The sequence below is a fragment of the Onychomys torridus genome, chromosome 2 (assembly GCF_903995425.1).
Source record: "Onychomys torridus chromosome 2, mOncTor1.1, whole genome shotgun sequence".
In the NCBI taxonomy this organism is placed as follows: domain Eukaryota; kingdom Metazoa; phylum Chordata; class Mammalia; order Rodentia; family Cricetidae; genus Onychomys; species Onychomys torridus.
In genome coordinates, this window is record NC_050444.1 from 33,236,158 (window position 1) to 33,262,983 (window position 26,826).

At 42.4% G+C, this 26,826-nt stretch overlaps 1 protein-coding gene across 1 annotated transcript in view; it reads left to right on the forward strand.

The window, feature by feature from the left end:
* The first annotated feature begins 222 nt into the window (after positions 1 to 222).
* The window catches only part of Ube2w (ubiquitin conjugating enzyme E2 W), a 50,585-nt gene continuing 23,981 nt past the window's right edge, over positions 223 to 26,826 (forward strand). Inside the window, exons 1-3 of the mRNA XM_036178961.1 lie at positions 223 to 302; positions 18,855 to 18,946; positions 23,474 to 23,576. Coding sequence (XP_036034854.1) covers positions 288 to 302; positions 18,855 to 18,946; positions 23,474 to 23,576 — 210 coding nt within the window. The 5' untranslated portion in view covers positions 223 to 287. The remainder of the gene's footprint in view (positions 303 to 18,854; positions 18,947 to 23,473; positions 23,577 to 26,826) is intronic.

The following is a 26,826-nucleotide window of genomic DNA, read 5'->3' on the forward strand; positions in this document are numbered from 1 at the left end:
GGCGTACTGCTGCGGGTGGAAACCAACCAGCGCCTCGCCCTGCACCTAGGGTGGGCCAGCGTGTAAACTGGCTGGGATGCGAGGTACCCCAAGCGCGGCGCCCCGCCCCGCCCCGCCCCGCCCCGCCCCCGGGCGCCCGCGCGCCAGCCAATGGGACGCGCGGGCCCCTTCCCATCGGCGACTCCACCCCCGTGCCCGGGATGTTGGGCCCCCGCGGCGTGACGCGAGCACGGCGGCTCCGCCCCCTGCGTCTCTGGCCTCGCTGGCCTTGGGGGGATGGTTTCATCATGGCGTCAATGCAGGTGAGCGGAGCTGCTGCAGCGGGGCGGGCGTGGGGGCCGCCGAGACGGGGCGAGCGTCGGCGCGGGGGCGGCGTCCGGGGCCGCGGGGCCCGGCTCCGGGCGGCGTTCCCTGACCTCGGGGCGTCGGGGATCACCGGTCGGCGAGCGCAGCGGGGGTGTCGGCCGGTGGCCGCGGACGGTGGCGGCCGCGAAGTTGTGGCATAAAGGCGGCCGAGGGGAAGAAAGGGCGAAGTTCGGCGTGCGCTCTGCGGTGGGGGCTCCGCTCCGCGCCCCCGCGCGAGGACCGCCGCTGCTGGGCTCCCCGGCCACCGGGGAGATGCTCGCCTCCTCCCCCTCCCGCTGCGGTCCCCGGCTGGGTGGAAACAGCTGTGCCCGCCGCCGTCGCCCGCGGTCCCGGCGGCCGGATAGGGGCAGAGCTGGGGGCAGCCGGGGAGCGCCTCGCCGAGGACGGCCGCTTGCCCACGGCGCTCCGCGGTCTCTGCTCGGCCTCCCACGCGCGGCCTCGGATCGCCCGGCCCTTGCTTGCTCTTCTTCGATCTTCATCCCGTGCCCCGTGGGTGCCTCCTCCTGTCAGCCCGCACTCCGCACTCCGGGGCATTCCCCGGCAGCCCACGTCTCCTTCGAAGCCGCCCTTCGCCTGTGTCCCCAGCGTCCTGTGCCACCCAGGGTGCGAGCTCGTGGGCCTGCTCCTCGGCCTCGGGAGAAACTCGCTCTCTTAATACAATTTTTTTTCTCCCTTAGGATGCCCCACCCTTGCGGACTCGGTAAGGCCGTGGCTCCTTTGCCCTTCTTCCCGAGACCTTTAAAACCTTAGTTTGGTAGAAGGCGCCTGTTAACCCGTGCCTTACCAATCTGACTTGACGGTGGTTTTCTTGCCTTCCAACTTAATGTACTCCTTTTTCCCCCTTACAAACCTAAGGGAAATTTTTTTTTTTTTTCAGGCAAAGATGGCAACCACAATTGTAGTTTCTAGAGATTGCATTATCTATAGCTGCCGTTTAATTTACAGGTAGGGCTAGCGGTGTTAAAGCACATAGAAGAGAGGGCAGAACTATTGTAGAGTGTCAGCGGAATGCCTTTTGGAGTTTTAACATCCTCTTGAGTAGAGGGAGAAACCACATTTTTCCTTAGAAGCATTTTTGGCTTTTGTTTCTAGAAGAATAAGCAAGATCTCATTGTTGGCGCTTCTCTGTGCTGGAAATGTTTTTCATTCTTGCGCATTCTTTCCATCTTTCACTGTGTCTTTCAACCTGCTTTCCCTGCCACTCTGTTTGCATTTGCGTGTCCCTTTGGCCTCGACAGCAGAACAATAAAACTGCAAGGAGCATTTCTAGTTGAAGAGGTGTCACGAAATGGTGCAGCAAAAACAAGAACAATTTCAGGAAACGTTATACTTTGCACTCTCCCCAGAGACGTTAGGGAAGTTTCGTCATTTGAGGCCAAAAAAGGAACTGTGGAGCACCAGTTGGACAGCAGATGGGCTATATGATTGCTTTAACATTTTTATCTGTATTAAGACATTGTTTGTTAGGACCTCTCGAAGATGATCTGTCTTAAGATAGAAGCATTATTTAAGACTAAAAATAAAGATTAAAATCCACCACACCTGGGGTTGTATTTGGCTTTGGCAGGAGAGCTGTTTAGCTTTTACACTTCAAGTATTTGGAAAAAGCAGGTTTGTTTCCAAGAGAGATTGATATTTTTGGTGTTTTCGCCGTGCCTTCAACAGTGGGGAAAATGCTTTTTACGTGTGTTCTGTGCCTCAACCACAACCTTAGACTCTAGCACCAGGCTTTCATTCCTTTGTCTTCTGATTAACATGGGGAACTGACCCTTTCTGTTTTAATTAAAGTTAAAGCTTGACCTTCGTATGTATTTCAGAGTGTCTGATAATTTTTTAGGGAACTAGCATTTTGATGAAGGTTTATTTTTATTGTGTGTGTGTTGTGTGTCTGTGTGGGTGTGTGCATGTGTGCATGTGAATGCAGGTGCCTGTGTAGGCCATTTCTGATCTGCTAGGGCTGGAGTTATAATAGGTGCTTGTGAGCTTCCTGACGTGGGTGCTGGGAACCAAACCAGGGTCTTCTGCAAGGATAGTTCTTGCTCATAACCACTGAGCCTTCTATCCAGCTCCATAGCAGACTCTTTGAAGGACACTTTGGTGTGGTTTTTATTTCTGTATCTGTGTGCAAAGTTTATTTCCTGGCCATTTGACAGCAAAAGTTAGCTCTTTTCAAAGTAACTTAATTAAACATAACACTATAACTAAATGATCAAATGTATACATTAACTCAGCAAGTATTTTTAGATAAGATTAGATTTTCATATCTTACTACAGGGGGTGTTATTATTGCTGAAGAAGAGATTACTTAAGCTGCAATCAAAGCTGTATTGTAAAAACATGCCACACTGTGCACATGTAATGTGGGATTTGATCGCTTGATAGCAGTGAAATAATTTTTATGTCCAATAAAATCAAGTTAGGTCAGTCCTTCAGTTTCTTACTAGAGGATATAAATTTAAAGCTGAGGTTATAATTGCTTTTATTTTTTATTTTGTTTATCTGTTTTGTTTTTGTTTGGCTGTCCCGGAACTCACTATAGACAAGGGTGCATTCAGGGATCTGCCTGCCCTTGCCTCCCAAGTATGGGGATAAAAGGTGCGTGTCACCGTTGCCCCGCTTGCCTTTGTGTTTTGTCCTCATTTCAGCTGTGTAGCCCAGGCCGACATCTAATTTGAGATCTTCCTGCCTGGGTCTCCTGAGTGCTAGGATTACAGTGTGTCCCACTACACCTGGCTTGGCTGACATGTACTCTGTCAGTGCTTCTCAACTTTCTTTCATACACAAGAATAGTTTTTGATAGTATACTAAGGTAGATGATGTTGTTGGAATCTGGAAGCACCTAGCCAGGAGCTGTGCCAACCATCAGGGAGGTGCCCATGTTGTGGGGAAGCTGCTGTTGCTAGGGTTCATCAATACACAGCTCCATGTGGTCCATTTCATACTTTGATGCATTCTTTCCCATTTTCCTACTAGTTCTTTTGAAAATAAAGTCAGAAATCACCAAGTAAGGTTATAAGATAATATTTTAAGAGAACTCTTTCTTTAAAAAAATTTTTTTTAGATATATTTTTATGTGTATGCATGTTTTGCCTGGCATGTATATCTGTATACCACATGCATGCCTGATACCTCAAGAGGCCAGAAGAGGGTATTAGATCCTCTGAAACTGGAGTTATAATTGTGAGCCACCGTGTGAGCGCTGGGACTGGATCCTGGGTCCTCTGGAAGAGGAACAAGTATGTTTAACTGCGGAGTCTGGGCCTTCTCTCCAGACCTAAGAGCTCCTCCCCCTCCTCCTCTCCCTCCTCCTGCCCCTCCTCCTCCTTTTTAAAGGTTTTTAGAGACAGTTTTTCCGTATAAGAGCCCTTGCTTCCCTGGAACTCACTCTGTAGGCCAGACTGGCCTTGAACTCACAGAGATCCTCCTGCCTCTGTCTCCCAAGTGCTGGGATTAAAGCCCTGTCAGGTGAAATACTTAGTTTGGCTTTCAAAAACATTTTCCAAATTTAGTATTTAGACATTTTGTTCAGATTCCTTTTAAAAATCAGAGTTTTAAATTATACTTCATTGATGCTGGCCATGGTGGAACAAACCTTTAATCCCAGCACTTGGAAGGTAGGGCAGGCAGATCTCTGTGAGTTCGAGGCCAGTCTGGTCTACGTAGTGAGTTCTAGGACATCCAGGGCTACATAGTGAGACAGTGTCTCAACAACAACAATTTTTTTTTTTAACCTGATTGGGACAAAGTGACTGAGTAGGTAGGGCAGTGAACTACTAAAATCTGGTATGTTTTCCTGATTTGACCCCTTTTATGTGTATAGACTTAGGAATTTAGCACATAATAGCTGATGTTTGTCGCCTCTAAATGGTTATTCTTTGTGGACCCCCTTTTCTCTGTCTGTGTCCCCTCCCTTTTTTTCTTTTTGTGACAGGGTCTTACCATGTAGCAGTGGCTGTCTTGGAACTGGCTATGTAGAGCAAGGCTCACAGATCTTTCTGCCTCTACTTCCCACGTGCTGGAATGAAGGGTATGCACCAGCACCGGCAGCCCTGCGTTTTCATCCTCTCTCAATGAGTTGGATTTTATCTTGGATTGTTTCCAGCACTTTGTTCAAGTTATTGGCTATAGTGATTCAGAGAGGAAGCATATGGGCTCTTGTCCTACTAGTCTGGTTGCCCTGACAGTTAAGATGCTACCTTCTTATTTGTCGATGTCATAATTAAGGTTTAGCATAATCAGAAATTGGAAAATTGTCATCTTGGATCGTGAAGCTTATTGACTATCGGGATACTTGAATTCTGAGTCTGAGGTTTGCTGGATTCTTTAGTAATAGGGTAGCCAGAGGTATCAGCAAGTTCCAAGGGACTAGGGAATCTGCATAGTGTAGAACTGAGGGAGTTCTGTATAAATGACAAACATAAGTGGTCAAAAGCATAAAGTGATGGTATGTCCTTTTTATTTTTGCATTCTGCCACATAGGTTTTATGGGATCTCTTCTATATTTGTCTTGGAAGTATATAGATTTGTAACCCTTCAAGCTCCCTTCCCCAATGATTCCATAAAAGCAGGAAAAAGTACTTTTATCTTTTAAAGCTTGTGAGTATAATAAAGATTAGTCTATCACTTGCCACTTCAAGAAGCATTCATGAATAGCAAATTCTGCTTTGGTTAATTCGACTTCAAGAAAATCTGTTAATCAGTTTTTTTTTAGTGGCAAGTTGGTTGACTGGCTGGCACACAAGAACACTTTAAAATTTAGATTCACATTATATAGTCCAAAAGGTTGTTCATTCATTGTCTTGTATGTGTTTGTAAAAACTTTTTTCTAAGTACCTTTATATTTTTTCATCTGGATTCTTAACTGCAGTTTTGTAAAAGTCAGGTAATTTAGCCAGGCTGTGGTGGTACACGCCTTTAATCCCAGCACTTGGGAGGCAGAGGCAGGCGTATCTCTGTGAGTTTGAGACCAGCCTGGTCTACAGAGTGAGTTCCAGGAAAGGCACAAAGCTGCACAGAGAAACCCTGTCTGGAAAAGCACAAAAAAAAAAAAAAAAAAAAAAGAAAGAGAGAGAGACAGAGAGAAAAGTTAGGTAACTTTATTATGACTTAGCAGTTTCTGTAAGCTACTTATTTGGGGAAGTGGAAAGTTTGGGAAATTATATAGTAACTAAGTAGTGAAACAGATTGGAAACCAAGTTCTGAAATGTAGTGATGCTGTGTTGTTGGAATCTTAGATGATCTTTTAATAAAAAACCCAGAGCCAGATATCAGGGTGAAAGCTGAAAGATCAGAGAAGCAGAGCAGCCAGTCACTAGTTCTTTTTTTTTTTTCTTTCGAGACAGGGTTTCTCTGTAGCTTTGGAGCCTGTCCTGGACTAGCTCTGTAGACCAGGCTGGCCTCGAACTCACAGAGATCCACCTGCCTCTGCCTCATGAATGCTGGGATTACAGGCGTGTGCCACCACTGCTTGGTGTACTAGTTCTTACCTCTATGAAATCCTCAGCCGGAAGAGGGTGAGTTCCTGTTTCCTCACACCTTATATACCTTTCTCTGCCCTGTTGTATTCCAAGGATTTAAGGTGTGTGTGCTTCCCAAGCAAAGGCATGAGATCTCAAGTGCTGGGATTAAAGGTGTGTGCCACTACTGCCTTACCTCTATGTCTAATCTAGTGGCTGGCTCTGTCCTCTGATCCTCACGCAAATTTATTGGGGTACACAGTATATCACCACAATGCTGTACATTAGTAGGTAATGAAGATTTTTTGAAGTTTGGCATTGTTGGGAAGTTACTGGGATGATTCATTAGCTTTTCAGTCAAGAATTAAGCAGATGAGCTAGGAATTCACTACTCAGTGGTAGCACATTTGCCTAGTGTACTTGATGGTCCCTGTCCTATCCTCAGTGTTCAAGAGGAGAAGAAGAACTTATCAGTGCATTGATTTCTAACCTCTGTCGCTAAGAAATTGAGAGGTAGCTGGTGTGGTAGTATACATTTTTAATCCCCAGCACCCAGGAGACAGAGACAAAGACAAGCAGATCTCTGTGGGTTCTGGTCTACATAGCCAGTTCCAGGACAGCTAGGGCTACACCCCTGTCTCAAAAAGGGGTGGTGGTTGGGGGAGGAAATATTCCTTAACATTCTTAATAAAATTACTTTATGAATCAAATTACATGTACGTTATCTGTGTAGTGAGAAAATAATGATGATTTTACTGTTTAAAGACACTTTTTTTTTTTGAGCTGAGGATCGAACCCAGGGCCTTGCGCTTACTAGGCAAGCGCTCTACCACTGAGCTAAATCCCCAACCCTAAAGACACTTCCTTATCAAGGAGAATTAAAAGTGTGAGCTGGCATCTTTCAGATGATGCGCTTTTGTTTAGTATTTACCTAAACTGAACACTTGTTTGATGATCCGTCCATTACATCACTCTGTAATTGGTTATCTGCTAATGGTTAATAGCAGCAAAAGACTTGATTGTGTTTTAAAAGTTTCCTCACTTGATAGTTTTGAGTATAGGTTTTTGATCACAAAAAAGTACTGCGTGCCTCTGAGATAGTAGGAATAAAGAACATGGGCTCTGGAGTCAGAGGCTCTGGAGTGGGGTGCTATCTTACTGCCCGAGAGCCTGTACACAAACAGCAGTAGGCAGTGTAGTGGTTGAGACACAGAAGTAAAAGAGGTAAACATGTATAAAAGTGCTTTTGTTTTCTTTGAGATGGCATCTCCTAATCATGTCACCCAGAGTGGCTGCAAACTTGTAAGCCTCCAAGTGCTGCGGTTACAAGCATGTACCATTACACCCAGCTATAAAATTGCTTTTTTGAATTCTCTTCCCCAAACATGTTTCTTCCTTGTTGATACTTGCCAACTTCTTTATTTGTGAACTAGGGACTTGAGATTGATCCCACCCTATCATTAGACCCTCTACGAATTATGTCATTTCTACCTGCAGAAGAGATCCAGAACTGGAACTGTCTCCTCTTCTACATTACATCATCACCCTCCCTTCCTGGATTTCATATTAGCAGTTTCACTGATGGTTTCCTGCCTCGTTCTTGGACCCTTACAGTGTTCTTGCCAACCCATTAGACTTAGCAAAAGGCAGATGGCCACTTGAGTCTTCCTTATTTTGTTCAGACTGATAGGACTGATGAGGCAGTGGTTCTCAGCCTGTGAGATGTGACCCCTTTGAGGGGGGTTTGTATATCAGATATTACATTACAGTTGATAACAGTTGTGAAATTACAGTTATGAAGTAGCAACAAAATAATCTTGTAGTTGTGGTCACCACCACTGTATTAACAGGTTGCAGCATTAGGAAGGTTGAGAACCATGCCTTGACCTCTCCCAGATACTCAGGTTCCTATCATGTGGTGTGGTTCCTTGCTGTTCCCACCTCAGCCCTTTGCTCCCTTCCCCCCCTCAGACCTTTAGATGCATTTCTTCAGTGAGACTTTCTTTGACTACCCAGTACAAATAGCATTCCAGCCCCACACTAGTAATTCTCACATTGCTAAGTCCCTCAGGATTATGATTTTATTGGACATCAATTAGCTCCTCATTTCCTCTTCATGCAGTTGCATGGCTGGTAGAGAGGAGGCCCTCTGTAAATGTTGAATGCACGAATGAGCACAGCATCCAGAATCCAGTCAGCTGGATTTGATTCTAGTTTTGCATTTTAATAGCTGTATAGCATTTTTCCACTAAGCATAAAGTAGGGATGATAAACAGTTATAGTTGATAAAATCAGAGACTATCTCATGTCATGAAGTTCTGACTTGCTTGTGAGTTCTAACTATGATGTTGTAGGCCTCCGGATTTAAACTCTTCCTGCAATGATTTTGTTTTTCCTTTTGATTTCTGGTCTTTGTGTTGACTGTCAGTAGGAAGAAAAAAAACAGATTTCTTTTATGATTATGTGTCATATGAGGACTCTTTATTTCCACATCACAGGAAGGAGGGCAGAAGTATGGATTCTAATTGGTGTGCATTCTTAGCCAGTTGTCTTCATAATTTGAGGTTTGGCCAAGTAAGATGACGGGCCTTCTATGCTAGTTGTAAAGGCCAGCTTTTTCCTTTAGATTGAAGTGTATGGGCTGGGTTCTAGCTCAGTGGTAAAGTTCTGCTTAGCACAAGAAGTTTGTTCTATATGTAGCACTGCCCCTCCAAAATTAATTAGTTAATTCAGGAATTCATTTGTTACAAAGTGTATATTGCAAGGCTTGTGATATGTCCATGTCCACCGCCACGAATACTGTTTCTCATATTTCCATCAACTCCCATGTCCCCCCCACCTCAAGAAATCTCTATTCTCTTCTCAGTTTTTAGAGATGGAAGCTCTGCATGCTTTGACTTTCTCTGTGGAGAAGATCTTGTCAGTACTCTCAGGGAGGGTGGGGCAAATAATAGTCCATTTTATGGTTGTAAGGGGTTTATTGATCCATTTGTCAAGTTGATTTTGTTTCCTGTTTCCATTCATCAATTGATAATTCTGACTATTCCCATATTGTGGTAAACAATGCTGCTATGATCATTCTCTCCACAGTTTTTGTATACATGCATATTTTAACTTGTTTCAGATGTGCATTGAAGAGTGGAGTTATTTTAACTTTGTAGTCTATAGAGAAAACTTTTTTTGCTTTTTTGGTTTGTTTGTTTTTGTTTTTATTTATTTTTTATTTTTTTATTTTTTATTTTTTTGAGACAAGGTTTCCCTGTGTAGCTTTGCGCCTTTCCTGGAACTCACTTGGTAGCCCAGGCTGGCCTTGAACTCACAGTGATCCGCCTGGCTCTGCCTCTGCCTCCCAAGTGCTGGGATTACAGGCATGCGCCACTACTGCCCGGCCAGAAAACTTCTTGAAATGCTCTGTACTCATAACACTTGATGCTTTATTTCTGATTTTATTTCCTCCATAAAGCATTTATCTGATACCAGCTGGATGCCCTACAGTACAATCCAGTTCATATTCTGACCAGAGTTAGTACAGGTCCTTCAAGACTGCTCCCTACTTAGATACGAGTTGCAAGGAGAGTGTCCCAGGTTGCTCCCAAATTCTGTCTGACTAGCCTCCAAATTAGAGATTCTCAGCTAACTTGCTCTCCTCCCACCTTTCAATAATATTCCTGCATTGGCTCACAGTACTCCAACAAGATAGTGTACATGATTGGTTGTGTATTGTGAAGGAATTTTTGACTTTATTATTGACAGTTCTCTTAGCCTCTTAAGTACTAATATTACAGACATGAGCCATCATACCTGACTATGAGGGTTGTTTTGTTTTGTGTTTTCTTTTTTCTTTGTTTGGTTTTTCGAGACAGGATTTCTTTGTAGCTTTGGAGCCTGTCCTGGACTAGCTCTGTAGACCAGGCTGGCCTTGAACTCAGAGCTCCACCTGCCTCTGCCTCCCCAGTGCTGGGATTTCAGGCGTGCGCCACCACTGCCCGGCCTCTTGTGGAGTTTTGAGGTTTTGCTAAGGGGCATGATATGATGTAGTCATTGGTTACTGGTGATCATCTCCACTTTAGCCTCTTGCTATAGATTGGGAGGGTGGGCCCTCAAAATTCTAACCTTATCATTTCCTTGATTGGATCCTTTGTTAAATAGTCTTCCTTCTCGGGATAGCTTAGAGCCCCCAGCATGTCACTAACATGTAAGAAGATACTTCAGAGATTGCAAGGGTTTGAGGAGCTGTGTGCCACACAGTTGTAAGATGACCTAATACAGCTGTTTGCTTGGTGTCCATGTGGGGATAGGTCCTCAATTCAGGGTACCAAAATTCTTGATGAAATCCTTATACAGATTGCATAACATTTTCAAATACTGTATGCCTTTGCCTCCTGAGTGCTGGAATTTAAAGGTGTGTGCCACCACCACCTGGCTTTCATTGTGATTTTTAAATTTATATTTATCAATGATTAATGATATTGAACATCTTATTTATTGGCCATTTGTATGATTTCTTTGAAGTGTCTGTTCAAATCCATTTTCCATTTAAGATATTGTCTCTATTGTCAAGTCGTAAGAGGTTTTATTAAATAATTTATTTACTTATTTGTTTGAGACAGGTTCTTTTCTTTTTTTTCTTAGAGCTGAGGACCAAACCCAGGGTCAAATCTCCAATCCCTGAGACAGGTTCTTACTCTGTAGCCCTCTCTGGCTGGCCTGGAACTTGCTGTGTAGACCAAGCTTGCCTAGAACTCACAGAGATCTGCCTTTCTGATGTTAAGTGCTGGAATTAAAGCCAGGCAGTTTGAGGCTAGTCTGGTCTACAGAGTGAGTTTAGGACAGTCAAGGATACAGAGAGAAACCCTATCTCAAAACAACAACAACAGCAAAAAACCCTGCTAGGATAAAAGGCATGGGCCACCACCCTGAACTTTACTTTTAATTATATGTGTGTGGTGTGTGTGCATGTGAGTGCAGTTGACTGGAAGCCTGCACAGGACATGTTTGATCCATTGGAGCTGGAGTTACAGGCCATATGAGTCACTTGATATGGTACTTAAGACCCAAACTAGAATCTTCAACAGGCATTCTTGCCTCTGAACCATCTCTCCAGCCCTGTTAGAGTTTGTGTGTGTTCACCATGTATACACCAGGCTGGTCTTAAACTCACAGATCAGCCTGCCTCTGCCTCACAAGTACTGGGATTAGAGGCGAGTGCCACCACCCTGGCTACATTTATATTTTCTAAGAATTGTGGCTCACACATTAGGTCTTTGATTAATTTAAAGCTCCTTTTGACTGTGGTGTATGAGGCATGTTCACATGGCAGCTTATTTTCCTTTTGAAGTTGAATATGTGCAGACTTGAAAGTCCATCCATGGTTTGATAGTATCAAGCTGGTAAGTGGGGAGCTGTCTGCAGATGAGGATTTATATCGTAGCCCTATAAAACATTTAGTCCTAACAAGCTGACTTAGACTCATGTGTTTCTATGTCAATCTTCATTATCATTAAGAGGTATACTGGAATTAGGCTTAAAGTGCTGTAAGACAAACATCTTATAGGTTGACTGTCCCAGATATAAATTGGCATTTTCTTTAAACTGTAGTTACATTCTATGAAGGGCTCTTCCATAAGATACTTTTTTAAAGTTTAAAAAAGTTGTGGAAATAAAATGTAGAAATTAAGCTTACTTTGCATTACATTAAGGAAGGGCTACTAGGAATTAGGTACTAGACTTTGAAAGGGGAATGGTGCTGGATCTTCATTAGTAAGAACTCTGTATTTGACTTCACCTACTGGTTTAAATTTATCTGAAACCCTAATTGTTTTTGGGTCACATTTGCAAAACAGTGAGGGTATGTTCCCCTGAGCACACACTGAAAGTCAGTTGAGACAAGGTTCTGCTGACTGCAAGTGAGTATCCTTTCTGGGGTCCGTTTGGTGCCCTGTGTTTGGCATTTTTTGTGCTTTTTGTTGATTATTTCTCTGTTTAATTAGCCACAAGCATAGTACTGAGGTGCTTTTTAGGGTCCTGAGTTCATGAATGCTGTCATGTGCCTTAGAGAAATGCTGTGTGGAGAAGGTTCACTCAAGCATGGATTTAGTGCTGTGGTTGTGAGGTCGACGCTAATGAGTTAACAGTGTGTAGTAAAGAAGTGACATCTGTGCATAGGTTTGTTTATTGTATGTGGTGCTGGGCATTGTGTGTAGGGCTTCATACATGCTAGGCAAGTGCCCTACTGATGAACCGTGTGTTCAGTCCAATAAGGGATCTTTAAAGAGAAACACAGAAAATGAAGGTTTCCTGGTGGTTGGCTGATGCAAAGGTGGTGGGGATCATATAGACCACTCTTTCCTCTGGAGGCCTGAGTTCTGTATGACTGCTTCGCTGTTTGCTAAGCTACGTGAACACTGTAAACTGTCTGTGTTTTAGGTTTCAGTCCTCCTTTGAGTTGGCAGTGTAAGCCAGATTCTAACTGGTGAGATCTGTGCTACTACACCCAAGTTCCTTGTTTCTGTTTCTCTTGCAGTTCAGTGACTTTCTCTGTTTGGTGTGTGCTGGGTTTTGTTTTGTTTTTCAAGTTGGCCCACACAATTCAAATCAGCTGTTTTCAGCTTTACTCTCACTTTGAAGTCAGCTGGGAAATTTACAAGTCCCCAGATTGTGACTCGGTTGCCCTGGCATTCATTGTGGAGATGCTCTTGACTCTTTAGGTAGTTCTTTTTCTTCTTTTTACATAGATTTATTATTTATTTCATGTGCGTTGGTGTTCTGCCTGCATATGTGTCTGTGTGGAACAGGAGTTAGAGACAGTTGTGAGCTGCTGTGTGGGTGCTGGGAGTGGAACCTAGGTCCTCTGGAAGAGCAGCCGGTGCTCTTAACCTCTGAGCCATCTCTCCAGCCCGTTTGTTTGTTTGTTTGAAACAGGGTCTTTCTGTGTAGCCCTGGCTATCCTGGAACTCGCTCTGTAGACCAGGCTGGTCTCAGACTTGGACATCTACCTGCCTTTGCCTTTTGAGTGCTGGATTAAAGGTATGTTCCATCACCTATAGAAAGTATTTATTTTAATTTGAGTATTAATTTTTTTATTCATGTGTATATGTTTGTATCTGCCTAGGGAGGCCAGAAGAAACTTCAGATCCCATGGAACTGGAGTTCCAGGCAGTTGTGAGCTGCCCAACAGAAACACTAGGGACCACAATCTGTCCTCTGTAAAAGCAGCAAATCTTAACTGCTGAGCTGTGTCTCTAGCTCCAAGTTTTGGGTTCAGGCTGGCCTAGAACTCACTATAGGGTTGAACCCCTGATCCTTTTTCTCTTAACTCCCAAGTGTTGGGACTGCAAGTGTGTACTACCATTCATGGCCATGTTATTTTTTAAAAATAAATCATTTTTAAATGTGTTCTTTCTTTATGCTATAGCCCCACCCACTTTATGCACATAGGTCTTGAGACCATGCACTTGATTGTGGGTAATCTGCCAGTAGCCACGTCACCAGAGTCAAGTGGTTTTCCCTCTCTGCAGTAGCCGTCAGCTGCCAGTGACCCCTCTGCTAGGGAGTGGGGCCTCATGGACCTCTCTTGTCCATCCTGTAATGTGACTGGCTTGGTCTTAGGCAGTCACAGTTGCTGTGGGCTCATGAGTGCAGCGGCCATGTCATGTCTGGAAGATAGCATCTCATAACATTTCTCCTCATGCTTTGGCTCCTGCATTCTCTCTGTCCCCTCTGCTGTGATGGTCCATGAGCCCTGAGGGAAAGGAATTGATGGATATATCCCATTTAGGGCTGAGCACTTAGAATCCCTTATTCTCAACACTTTGCCCAGTTATGGGTCTCTGTATTGATTATTGCCCGCTGCAAAAATAAGTTTCTCTGGCCAGGGTTGAGAGTATCACAGTTATTGAGCAAATCGTTGGCACAGCTACGCTGAGTTGGGAGGTGGAGTTCTTGGGTCCCTCTGTCTGACAGGTCCCCGTGGTGCTTCTGTTGGGGAGTGGAAAGGAGTGGTTGGTCTCTGCGGGTCTCAGTGTTGCTGGGGTCTTGGCTTGAGGAAGGGGACACTGTAAGTTCGTTCTTGGGCGGTAGTTCTCTTAGACACCTGCACTCCTCTGTGGTCTCCTTTGCAATTTCTTGGTTTATTTTTTTACATTGTTAATCTTTAATACAGAATATGAGCAGAATAATCCCTTGATCCTGTGTTATCTATTCATTACAACTTTGTGAGGCAGTTTGGATAGCTCCCTGGCAGACATCTTTGTGGATCTAGGTGTCTTTTGAGCTAGACATTAAAGACAGTTTTTAAAATGGTAAATAACTCCACTCTGCTCATAATTTTATTTTAGAAACATTTTCATGGTTTCTGATTTATTTATTTATTTATTTATTTATTAGAGTTAATTCATTTTTCTGTGTATGAGATTTTGCTTCTGTGTGTGTCTGTGTACCATGTGCCTGCCTGGTGCCCACTGAGGGAGCTGGAGTTACAGATGGTTGTGAGCTGTCATGTGAGTGCTGGGAAGTGAACCTAGGTCCTCTGGAAGAAAAAATGCTTATAACTGCTGAGCCACCTCTCCAGCCTCTATTGATTTTTATTTGTGATTGAGGGTCATACTATGTAGCCCTGCCTGTACCGGAACTCTGTACATAGACCAGGCTACCTCAAACCCACAAAGATCCACCTGCCTGTGCCTTCTTGAGTGCTGGGAACAAAGGTGTGCACCATTGTATCCTTCATGCTTTTATGTTTAAGTGAATTGGTTTTTTTTTTTTTTTTTTAACCCTTTCATTTTCACTTGGAGTGAAGTAACTATCAATAGATAAGCTTTATTTAGTGCTGTATTCTCTCCCCTTCCTCCCATTGTTGGATGTGTTGTTGTAAAAACGACATGTTCAGCTTTGTTGAAGGCAGCCTTGTAAGTGTAGTCTGGATTCTTGGGTTTCAGAGTTACTGTATTCACTTTGTCTTGTTTTCTAGAGTTACCCAGGGTATCCACCCTACTGGAGTGCTGGAAGTGGAAGCCAGCTTATCCTTTGACACATTTCTGCCTTTGGCTTTCAGTGTATAGCAGTTTTCTGCTGTACTTTTGGGCATGGAGAACTACTTACCCTCACACATCTGTTTCAGTAGAGTCGTAGAATGTACAGTCGGTCATCTTGCCTCAATCACGGTGTGTGTTGGGCTCACAGGTCCCCACTATGCTGAGGGCTCTTGGAGAACCACAATTGTCAGACCTCTCACTTTCTGGATCCTTTCCAGAATGTAGAACAAGTGTTAGTTTAAAGAATGAAGACCTTTGTTGCGGGCTTTCCCTTTTCTTAGAGAGGAAAAGATAACAATAACTGTTAGAAATTAAAGGTCTGTGGAAGATGTACTCAGAATTCAGTGGAAAGGAACTGTTTCATTTGTGTTGAGTTTTGCTTTATGCTAAAATAAGGTAAAATTCTTTCATTTCTAGGCTATTGTTAAAAATCACTTCTGGGTTGGGGATTTAGCTCGGGGTGGGGGTGAGGGGGACCTCTGGAAGAACAGCCAGTGCTCTTAACCACTGAGTCATCTCTCCAGCACCACATACTCTTTTTTTTTTCTTCCTTTTTTAGAAAGATAGGGCCCACTATGTAACTTTGGCTGCATTAGAACTAGCAATATAGACCAGGTTGGTTTCAGACTCACAGAGATCTGCTTTACAGTTGCTGAGATTAAAGGCACAGGCCACCATATACAGCTAATCCTTCATTTTGAATGTCTTCCTTTCTTTTGTTTGTATTTCTCTACTCTTTCTACTCTTTAAAATAGCTTCCCAACAAAAACAACAGTAACAACAAAAAACACCTTTTCAAGGTTTCAGTTTGAGATAAAATAAGATGTAAAGCCTCTCTATTCCTTTAATTCATTCCAGTTTTATATACCATATAGAAGTTTGTTACTTTGTTTATTTTTTGTTTTGTTGTACATATTTATTGTCAATTTCCTCTTTTGAAAGTAAGCCAAGGGTTTCGTCACTTTTGACAGCTGCTGTATTATTGTATCCAGTGTCAATTCAGGACTCACTCTGTTCTGGTTTTATGCCTTAGATTTAACATATGTTGCGACATAAAAAGTGAATGGATGTGGGGCTGGAGACGTGGTTCGCTAGTTAAGAGCACTAGCTGAGCTTTCAGAGGGCTAGAGCTCAGATCCTAGCTCTCACTTCTGGTAACTCACAAGTGCTTGTAACTCCAGTTCCAGGAAATCCAACATCTTCTGGCCTCTGTGGTCACTGGCATACACATGGGTGCATACACAGCAGGCAGATTGAAACATAAAGAGCAAATGAATCCTTAGAAACATGGATTAATATAAAAGTGGAGCCACTTTAGAAATGAAAGAGCTTTTTAGGTTGTGATATAAACTGATACTTAAAACGGAGCGGGTTTTTCTTGCTGTACTTTTTAGTCTTCTTCTGAAGAGTAATGTTCATGTTAATAGCCATAGGTAATTGAAGAGCCTGTCATCCTGCTAGGTGAAACAGCAAAAATCTGGAGCTAGTATCCAAGCACATACATTGGAAGAAGTTGTCAGAAACTAACGAGGCAAAGCCTGGTTACTGTAATAAGAAGGTAGTCTGCTAACACTGTTGCTCAAAATGTGGTCAGACAGAGACCTGCCTGTGCTTCCCCTTTGATGACAATGCAGTGTTTGTGATTTCTCTAGACTTCACAAATTACTAACAGTAAACATATGGCAACTTAAAAAACAAAGAACAAGAATGTCAAGCTGTTTAGAGTGAGGCAGATGAGTTTACAAACCTCACCAGTACCTCAGGAGTCCTTGTTGATAGATCCAGTTACACCCAGTAAGCATGTTGAGGGGGCACAGTGTTAGGCTTCAGGAAGAGTTCTGCATTTATTTTTGACAACCGAGACTTGAAAACCTTAGTCTTTGTATTTATCAGCTAGTCTCCTTTCTTGATTACGCGCGGGCTGCATTTGGTGCATTCACATTTGTCTCACCCCCCCGCTGTGAGTTTATGTTTGAATGGGCATGGAACAGGATTAATTAGGTTATAGCATCTTTTCTGTTTTTGTAAAGTCTTCCAGGTGTGGAGGACTTCCACAGTACTGTTCCTCAAAAACGTGGTCACTGAAATAAGGCTTCTCTGAGATACTCCAGAGAGGGTCCCATCATTTGGAGCTCTCTCCTCTCCCTCTCCACTCTGTCTGTTCCTTCCTCCAACCCTCCCTCCGTCCCTCTCTGGTGCCCCCCAACCCCCATCCAAGGTAGTTTTTCACTATATAGCCCAGGCTAACTGCAAATTTGTAAATCCTACCTCGAGTGTATCACCACACTTGACTGAAAGACCATTTTTTAAAGCATAAAACCCATTTGAGTTATAAATAAGAACTCATTTTTTTTTTCCTCAAAGAATTAGCGCTTAGGGGCTGGGGGGGTGGCTCAGCAGTTAAGAGTACGGGTTGCTCCTAACTGATTCAGTTCCTGGCACCAACATTGTGGCTCACAATCATCTCTAATTACAGTTTCAGGGTTTTGGATGCCACCTTCTGACTCTGAGGGCACTGGGCATGCGTGATGGTATGGTATACATACCTATATGTAGGCAAGAATTCATACACATAAAACAATACAAACAAAAATCAAAGAATTGGAAATTAAAAGCCAATGAGATGGCTCAGTGAATAAAGGTGCTCAGTCACCAAGTCTTGGCAACCTGAGCTCCGTCTCCATGACCCCACATGGTAGACGGAGAAATGATGCCCCAAGTTGTCCTCTGACTGCCACATATGTGCACTCACACATACATTTAAATAAGTAATGTGGGGCTGGAGAGATGGAACACTCGCTGATCATCCAGAGGACCAGAGTTAGGGTTTCAGCCCAAATAAAATAATAAAATGTGATTTAAAAGGATCTTTAGAATCTTGCCTACAACTTGAATGACAGTCATTACGTTTTTTGTAGTGTTGAGGATTAAGCACAGAGCCTTGGCCCTGCCAGTCTGGTACTCTCTCCATACCCTGACAGTTCTGCTGTGACTGAAAAGGGTGTCTACTGGTGACAACAAGGGGAAGAGGTGGAGTTGCACAAGCCAGAAGTGCAAAACATAGGGCCAGTTAGAAATCCAGTGTGGGGACAGTGGGAACAGCCAGTAAGAGAGTGAGTCATGGTCACGTAATCCTGTCTCAGAAGAGAAGTGCAGGGTCAGGTTATGGATTGAATTTAAAATGTTTTTCAGCGGGTAGTGGTGGCATACGCCTTTAATCCCAGCACTCGGGAGGCAGAGCCAGGCGGATCTCTGTGAGTTTGAGGCCAGCCTGGACTATGAAATGAGTTCCAGGAAAGGCGCAAAACTACACAGAGAAACCCTGTCTCGAAAAACAAAACAAAAACAAAACAAAACAATATATATATTATATATAATATATATATAATATATATATAAAATATATATATATCCTTAGGGCTGGAGAGATGGCTCAGAGGTTAAGTGCACCGACTGCTTTTCTAGAAGTCCTGAGTTCAATTCCCATCACCCATATGATGGCTCACAACCATCTGTAATGAGATCTGGCACCCTCTTCTGTGTACATGATAAATAAATAAATCTTTAAAAAAATGTTTTTCAGAAGGCATTTGTGTACTAAGTTGCTCTCATGATTCCCCTGGAGAGCTGCTCTGTCTCCATAGGTCCAGAGCACTGTGGTTGTTACAGTGCAGCAAAGGAAGCTTTCTGAGTAGTAGGTCTCTAGCCGCCACCTCTGAAGCTCTGCATCCCCAGTGACAGAGCTGTGAAGAAAGGCTGTACTGTGGGAACCTGGCTGCCCTGCAGAGCTGCGTACATCAGCATTGTGAGGCTGAATACTCCGACGCTGCTTGTAACTTGTAGGGCAGACCACAGTTAAAGGGTTAAGTCCAGCTGTTACATAGTGATTGAAGGGCCCTGTGAAGAAAGAGGTCAAGCATTGGGAGGAAATTTAATCACTGGTTTGAGAGTGTATAGAGGAAAGATGATAAAAGTACAAATTACTATTGATATTTTCTAGAAACGACTACAAAAAGAACTGTTGGCTTTGCAAAATGACCCACCTCCTGGAATGACTTTAAATGAGAAGAGCGTTCAAAATTCAATCACGCAGTAAGTATTGGATTTTTTAAAAAAAATATTTATTTTGTACACAGTATTCTGCCTGCATGTGTCCATGCAGGCCAGAAGAGGGTGCCAGATCCCATTATAGATGGTTGTGAGCCACCATGTGGATGCTGGGAATTGAACTCAGGACCTCTGGAAGCCCAGCCTATGTATGCTCTTAACCTCTGAGCCATCTCTCCAGCCCCAAGTATTGGATTTTTAAAGGTCTTCTTTCTTATAGTGTAGGAGGATGTACTCACTTAAAAATTATTTTCCTACTTTATTGTATTCTGTTACAGCATTAGGTAAATACAGTAAAAAGATCTTATTCCGTGCATTTGCTTAATCATTTTTTAACCTTAGTGTGTCATCACACACTTACTGTTGTGTAATTTATAAAGCTTTCTTTTTTCTTAAAACAATCCTTGTGTGTTTTTCATGTTCCTATTTGTTGATTGATTGATTAGTTTTGATGTAGCTCAGGCTAGCCCTAGTCTCTGGAATACTGGTATTGCAGGTGGGTCTGGGCCATCTTTTCTGTGCTGAGCGTGTGCTCTACCTTCAGACCGCAGCACAGGAAACTAAGAATGGAGAACTGTGCATACCACACTTTAGACATGGTAAATAAAACACCCCATACTGTAGTACTGGAGAAAGAACAAAGATAGGAAGAGAGTTCCATGGAACAAATTGTACTCTTTTTTTAATGAAGCATCTCCAGTTGGAAGAATGAGTTGCAAACTGCAAATGTCAACAATAGAGAAGGGTGACACATTAAAAAATGCTATCACTTTATTATTTGTAGTTCGTTTGTAAGATAGAAATTTTGTATAGTAAAAATTCAGAATTATCTTGGAAAATTCTGTAGAAAGGCCTTTATTGGCTGGGTGCAGTGGTACATACTATAGTCCTAGCTACTCTAGCTCAGGAGGCTAAGGTAGGAAGATCAGCCCACCAGTTCAGGACCACTCTGGATAGCCTGGTGAGATCTCTGTCTAAAGAACCACCCATGCCCCCAATAAAGACAACATTTGTGTACTGCTTGTCTTGGTCCACAAAAGCCAGCTCTTCCTCTGGAATAGAGTAGATATCTATCTCTTTTATCAGAAGCCAGAATATGTGTAAAATACCAAATTCAAACCATTAATTTTCAAAAGAGTAATAGCTACAGAAGTTCAAGAGTTGAGACTCAGTGGAGAAAAGTTTACATCTCCCATTACATCCTTACTCCAAGGCGTATGCCAATGATCAGAATCTAAGCACTGATAGTTCCGTATGTAGGTCTGGGACTGGTGAAATGGCTCAGCCACTAAAGGTGTTTGCCAAACAAGCCTGGGAACCTGAGTTTGATCTTCAGAATTTGGATGAGGGTGGGAGGTGAGAACCACGTCCACAAAGTTGTCCCCTGACCATCAATCACCCACACCATGGCATGCATACCCATACCCACACACGGTGCACATGCACAGTAATTATTAATAAAACTGAAAAATTGTGTAATTTAAGTGTGCATATCATAAAAACACTATTTCTATTTCTTATCATCAGTGATATAGCAAACTGCAAAGTAATAAAATACACCCCAAAAATGTAACAGTAGTTTATTCCTGAATTTTTATTTAATATTTTTAAAATTCAATAAGCATATATTACTTTTTTAATTAGCAAAGATTAAAAATTTATCATACAATATTTGAAATCATGTCATTGACCTATATCACGCAGATACTATATGATTAATGATATGTTTGCTTTGCTGTTATTTAAAACTCTACTTTTTATGTCATGTGTAAATTGGTTGTGTTTATCGGTCCTAAAATTTGTTACATAAACAAAATGAAGGAGCACCAGGAAATGGTTTCCTTGGGTTATCACTCTGGGGAGTCTAGTGTAGCATGAATCTTAAAAGTTCTTATTAATAAAATCAAATCTGAGGCCAGTTATTGGGGTGAATACTGGAAGATCAGAGAAGCAGAACAAGCCACAGTTTCCTCACCCGCTCAGTTCCTCAGCTGATCCTGTTCCCTCAGACTGGAATCTCTGGGTCCTCATCCGAATAGATCTCAGCTGAACTGTTGCTCAAAAGCCTGAAAGCTTAACCAGGCAGTCCCTGGTTTTCACACCTTATGTACCTTTCTGCCCCCTGCCATCACTTCCTGGGATTAAAGGAGTAAGTCACCATGCCTGGCTGTTTCCAGTGTGGCTTTAAACTCCCAAAGATCCAGAGGATCTTTGTTTCTGGAATGCTAGGATTAAAGGCGTTTAATTTTCTGGCCTCTATATCTAGTGGCTGTTCTGTTCTCTGACCCCAGTTAAGTTTATCAGGGTGCACAATATTTTGGGGAACACAATATCACCACATAACAGAGGTGGGTGGGTAGGAGAAAAATGAATTTTGAAGCTGAGAAGGATCTGGTTTTTTTGTTTTGTTTTTGTTTTTAATGAGAGAGAGAGAGAGAGAGAGAGAGAGAGAGAGAGAGAGAGAGAGAGAGAGCGTGCGTGTGCATGTGCGTATAGTTGGGTATTAACCCCAGGCCTCTTTAGCATTGAACTATGTAACCCCACAGGTTTTTTGCTTTCTGTACAGCTTTGTGTTATATTGGATTTACTGTATACTAGCTCTGATGGTAGAAATGCAGTAGGTTTTTTTACATATGTAGTATCATTTCACTCTCCCAACAGTATCCCTCTTATATCTAGGGTACTCAGCATGCCTTCTGAATATGAATTGTCATATTTTAAGGGTTTCTGTAAATTGATTTCTTCCACAAACTAAGCCCAGTCTGTGTTTTAATTTTATACGTTCCTAATTCCATATTACTTGAGACATGAGTAGAACGTTATCATAGTGTTCCCTATTTTCCTCTGATAGTATTTCCTTATTTCCTGGACGGACTGACGGACGGACGGACGGATGAACGGACGGATGGATGGGAGGGTGTGTGGGTAGGTGGGTGGGAGGATGGATGATACTGGTTGGCAGTACTGGGCACCAAACCCAGGACCTTGATATGGTACACAAGTGTTCTGCTGCTGAGATATATCCTCAATTCCAGTTTTCCAGCATTTAAAATAACATTTTTGTACCTGAGAAGGAAGCATGAGGTTAAAGGATTTGGCCAATTACAACAATTACATGCGGCAGCTATAATTAAAGACTCATTCTTTCTGACTGGGATTCAAGTCTGAACGCTGCCCTATCGTCTTTGCTGTTTTTATCTTTCATTTTCTCTTCTAAAGACTAGAGAGAGTTACAGAATATCAGTGCAAACATTTATGTTCTTGATTGTTACATATGAAAACAAAACAAGCTTATAATGAAAGCCATAGAAATCTGTGTGCGCTGTTTAAAGCGTTGAAATTGAGCTAGCAAGGAAAGGCAGCAGAGAGCAGTGCTCGTGACCTTCAGAGCTAGGGGTCCCTTCTGTAGACTACTGGTCAGCTACAGTTCTCTGCAGTATTGGCTGACAGCAGTTTCTCCCATTGCTTCTGCTACTGATCAGGAAAACAGTAATGGGCTTGATGTTGTTTAAAATGATTTTAGTTATTGTAGAAAATAGTCTTTTGAAAAAAGTAAGATGGTGTGATCTAAAAGGACGAGCACCACATAGAGTCTGCTATTAGCATATGGAAGTGGGAGTTTTATTTGTTTCAGACCTGGGTTACAAGCCTGACTCTGACCTTGACCTGATTTCTTTGATCCCAGGTATCACTCACAGAAGGATAGGGAAGAGTGTTAAAAACTTCCCCTCAGGTTGGAGAAAGAGCTCAGGAGTTAGGAGGGGTTGTGCTCTTCCAGAGCACCCTAGTTTATGTCCTAGCATCCATGTCACTAGTGACTCACAAGGGGATCTGTTGCCCTGCCTCCATGGGCACTAGCACACAGCAGACAGACAACCCTGCTCTGAGGCCCAGAAAGGGAGCGTAGGAGGTAAAGCACAGGTAGTAATAATTAGTTACTGCCCAGTTCAATCCCTGGAGGCCATGGAGAGATGGGAGGAAAGAGCCAGCTGCACAAAGTTGTCCTCTGCCTTCCACGTGTGTGCTGTGGCTGTGTGTGTTCCCTATAGTAATAACCAATTTACTCAAACATGTAATATACATAGCACTAATCAGTTAAAAACTCAGTGTGAGCTGGCCGGTGGTGGCTCATGCCTTTAATCCCAGTACTCGGGAGGCAGAGGCAGGTGGATCTCTGAGTTCAAGACCAAGCCTGGTCTCCAAAGCAAGTTCCAGGAAAGGCACCAAGCTACACAGAGAAACCCTGTCTTGAAAAACCAAAAAACAAAAAAAAAACAAAAACAAAAACAAACAAACAAACCAAAAAACAAACAAACAAAAAACCAAAACCAAAAACAAACAAAACCAAAAAAACAACCCAGTGTGAGAGTTGCTGTGGGCAGTGCATCAGTACACATGGGTTACTCTGGCCCATGCCTGGCAGCTCATTGACCTCCATTTTCCTTTACCCTAATCCTTTTTATCTTACGTTTTAAATTTGATCCCTTTTTGTTTTTCTTTTTCCTGTCCTAGGTGGATCGTAGACATGGAAGGTGCACCAGGTACCTTATATGAAGGGGAAAAATTTCAACTTCTGTTTAAGTTTAGTAGTCGATATCCTTTTGACTCTCCTCAGGTAACTAACTACCTTGCATGTAACATTTTACTGTATTTTTATATTATAGCAAAACGCTAAATTGGTTATTTCAGCCTCCTTAAAAACCTATATGAGAAATCCAGTGTAAATATGTAGGCAGATTTGTTTTTAATATTGCTTTATTTGCAGTCAAGACTTTGTGACATCTGTTGGGGCAGGCTTTGCTGCTGTCACGCTTTTGGGAATTTCAGGTCGTTTGTCATCCCTGGGTTTTAAGAGCAGTGGGGACAGATCAGCATTTTTAATAACTGCAAGTACTCTTGCTCGATTGGGTGATCACATTGGTAAAGATGCAAAGGCTATTTTAGAAGGACCGTGGTTGGTTTTCCATTAATGTGTTCTCTTTGCAGCCTTCAGAAACAAGTGCATTTACAGATGTTAATGTATGAAGTCAACCTGAAATCTGATCTTTATAGTTTGAGGCAAGCACAGTTTAGTTAATAGCTTAATACTTAGACAAGGGCTGGGCTGTCGTTCACGCCTTTAACTCCAGCATTCAGGAGGTAGAGGCAGTTTGAGTTTGAGACCAGTGTGGTCTACAGCAAGAGTTCCAGGACAACCAGGATTACACAGAGAAAAATACTTAGACAAAGAGTAATGTTGGTAATGGTATCTAAAGAACTCAAAAACAAAACCAACTTTTGGGGAGGGAGTTATATGTATTAGTGTTTTGCCTGTATGTATGTTTGTGCACTGCATGTGTGTATGATGTCCTTGAAGGTCAGAAGAAGGTCAAAACCTTCTAGATCCCCTAGAACTGGAGTTATAGGTACTTGTGAACAGCCACGTGGGAGCTAGGAATTAAACTTGGGTCCTCTGTAAGAGCAAAAACTAACAGCTCAGCTCTCTCCAACCCATGGACTGTTTTTGTTTTTTTTTTTTTTTAAGAGTTATTTAACTAGTAAATAATTAATTGGAGGTTAAAGCGAAGAAATTCTGGGATGATTTCCAGGGTTCTGACTTGTAAGATGATGAGTTACTAGAATTACTTATTCTTGACAAAATGAAAACAGAGTATGTCACTGTTTAAGCTTGAAGTTGATGAGATGTGTTGCTGAAATGTAGCACTCCAGCCCTCTGTGTTAGTGCTAATGAGGTCTTCTGGAAAAGGAACCCAGTACCTACAATTCAACTAGTATGTGATTAAAAATGAGGTTTGGTTTTTTGTTTTTTTTTTTTTAAACTGAGGATTGAATCCAGGAGCGCTCTACCACTGAGATAAATCCCCAACCCCCAAAAATGCGGTATTTTGAGAGGAGTCATATTTCATTGCCACTTTCAACATAATATTCTGATTATAGCTTACATTTTTTCCTGGCCATAAGAGACAATAGAGAATTAGTTATCACATTGTGCTATAAAGAGAGTTGTTTAAAGAAGTTGGGTTACCCAGATATTGACTCCTTGAATTAAAGCTGGCATGTGAGCAGGAAGTTGTTAAGACTTCAGGTTCCTTTTACCATTTTCATAGAACTTTTAACTACCACTGAGCTAAATCCCCAACCCCAAAAATACGTTTGAATAACAGGAAAACAGTATTTAAATATTTCTATCCATCCATTCGTTCGTTTGTTTGTTTTGAGACAGAGTTTCTCTGTGTAGTCCTGGCTGTCTTTGAACTCACTTACTAGATCAGGCTGGCCTCGAACTCACAGAGATAGCCTTCTGAGTGCTGGGATTAAAGGCGTGTGCCACCACTCCTGGCTGACATTTCAGATTTAATATATCTAAACTTAACCCTTTCCAGTAATGAAATATTCTTTTCTTTTTCTTTCTTTTCTTTTTTGGAGCTGAGGATTCTTTTCTTTATGATGGGATTCTATCCCCCTTCTTCTTGTTCTACATTGTGCCCTTTCACTAATTCCTATGTAGTTTGCACATCCTTTTGCAGTCTGAGTCAGCCCACCCCTTTCTCTTCTTACTGTCTGGGCTGAAGCACAAGGAGTCATCTTCCAGCTGGGTTCTTTCAGTGGGTTATTGCTTCCACTTCTTGTACCGTATGCTTTTTCCCAACACTAGTAGAGTTTTCTGTAGCATAGTCATGATCTCACTGCATGTTTAAAAATTCTCTTTTACAATGCTAGGGATCAAATCTTGTACTTGCCACATTTCTATCACCCACTCCACACACACACACACACACACACACACATGCGCACACACACACACACACGCACCACCCCCTCCTGTACCCCTACCCTATTTTTGCCTTCCTTAGTAAAATCCGGATCATTATTTTCTATGGAATCAAGTAAGTCCTTTTATAGACATGTTAAAACGTAACCATTTTTTGCAGGCTACCTCCCTGCATTCTACTGATGGTAATGTTTGTATATCTCATTTCATAATTTAACTTCATTCTGATTTTGTTCATATGAGATAATAGATTCAGTTTCATTTTTTTAAGTGAAGAAATTGAAGCTTGTAGAAATATCTTACTAATGGTTTGATTACTAGTTAGAACAATCAGGAGTGAAAACCAAGTCATGGTTTTCTCCCATCTACTATGCTGCCAAGTAGATACATTACTATGGGAAAAGTGTCTGCTTCTCCTTACAGTGACCTCTAGGAAAGTGAAGATTATATGTAGATCCTGAAAAGTCCTAGGACAGCTATTCCCATTGGAATGCTAGTGTTCCTTTTTAACAACTTGTTTGATAATGCTTCCATGTTGTAGAAGTTGTATATTCTAATTTATATTGGTTAAGAAAATGAGAACTACTCCCAAGGGCTGGGATTCCCTTAATTATTAAAATAATTTTATTAATCATATTATCTTAATGGTTCTGAAGTAAATGTAATGAGTCCAACAATTGTGTACATATAATTTTTTTTTTTTTTTCCCAAGACAGGGTTTCTCTGTGGCTTTGGAGCCTGTCTTGGAACTCACTTTGTAGATCAGGCTGGCCTCGAACTCACAGAGATCCACCAGCCTCTGCCTCCCTAGTGCTGGGATTACAGGCGTTTGTAGCCCAGTGTAAGGCCTCAGACTTTTGCTCTGATGAAATGGAAGGTTTCGAGCAGGGTAACAGAATCCCATCTAAAATTAAAGGAGCAGTGTGGCAGCATGTAAGCGAGTGGGGAGACCAGGGGCTGCTCAGTGTGTCAGGCTGGGGGGGGGGGGGGGGGATGACTTGCAGCCCCAGGTCCTAGTGGAGGTAATTGGAGGTGAACCCAGTTCACACCTGCTTTAGAGGTTAGATGAACACAGGAGGGCCTGGTAGATTGA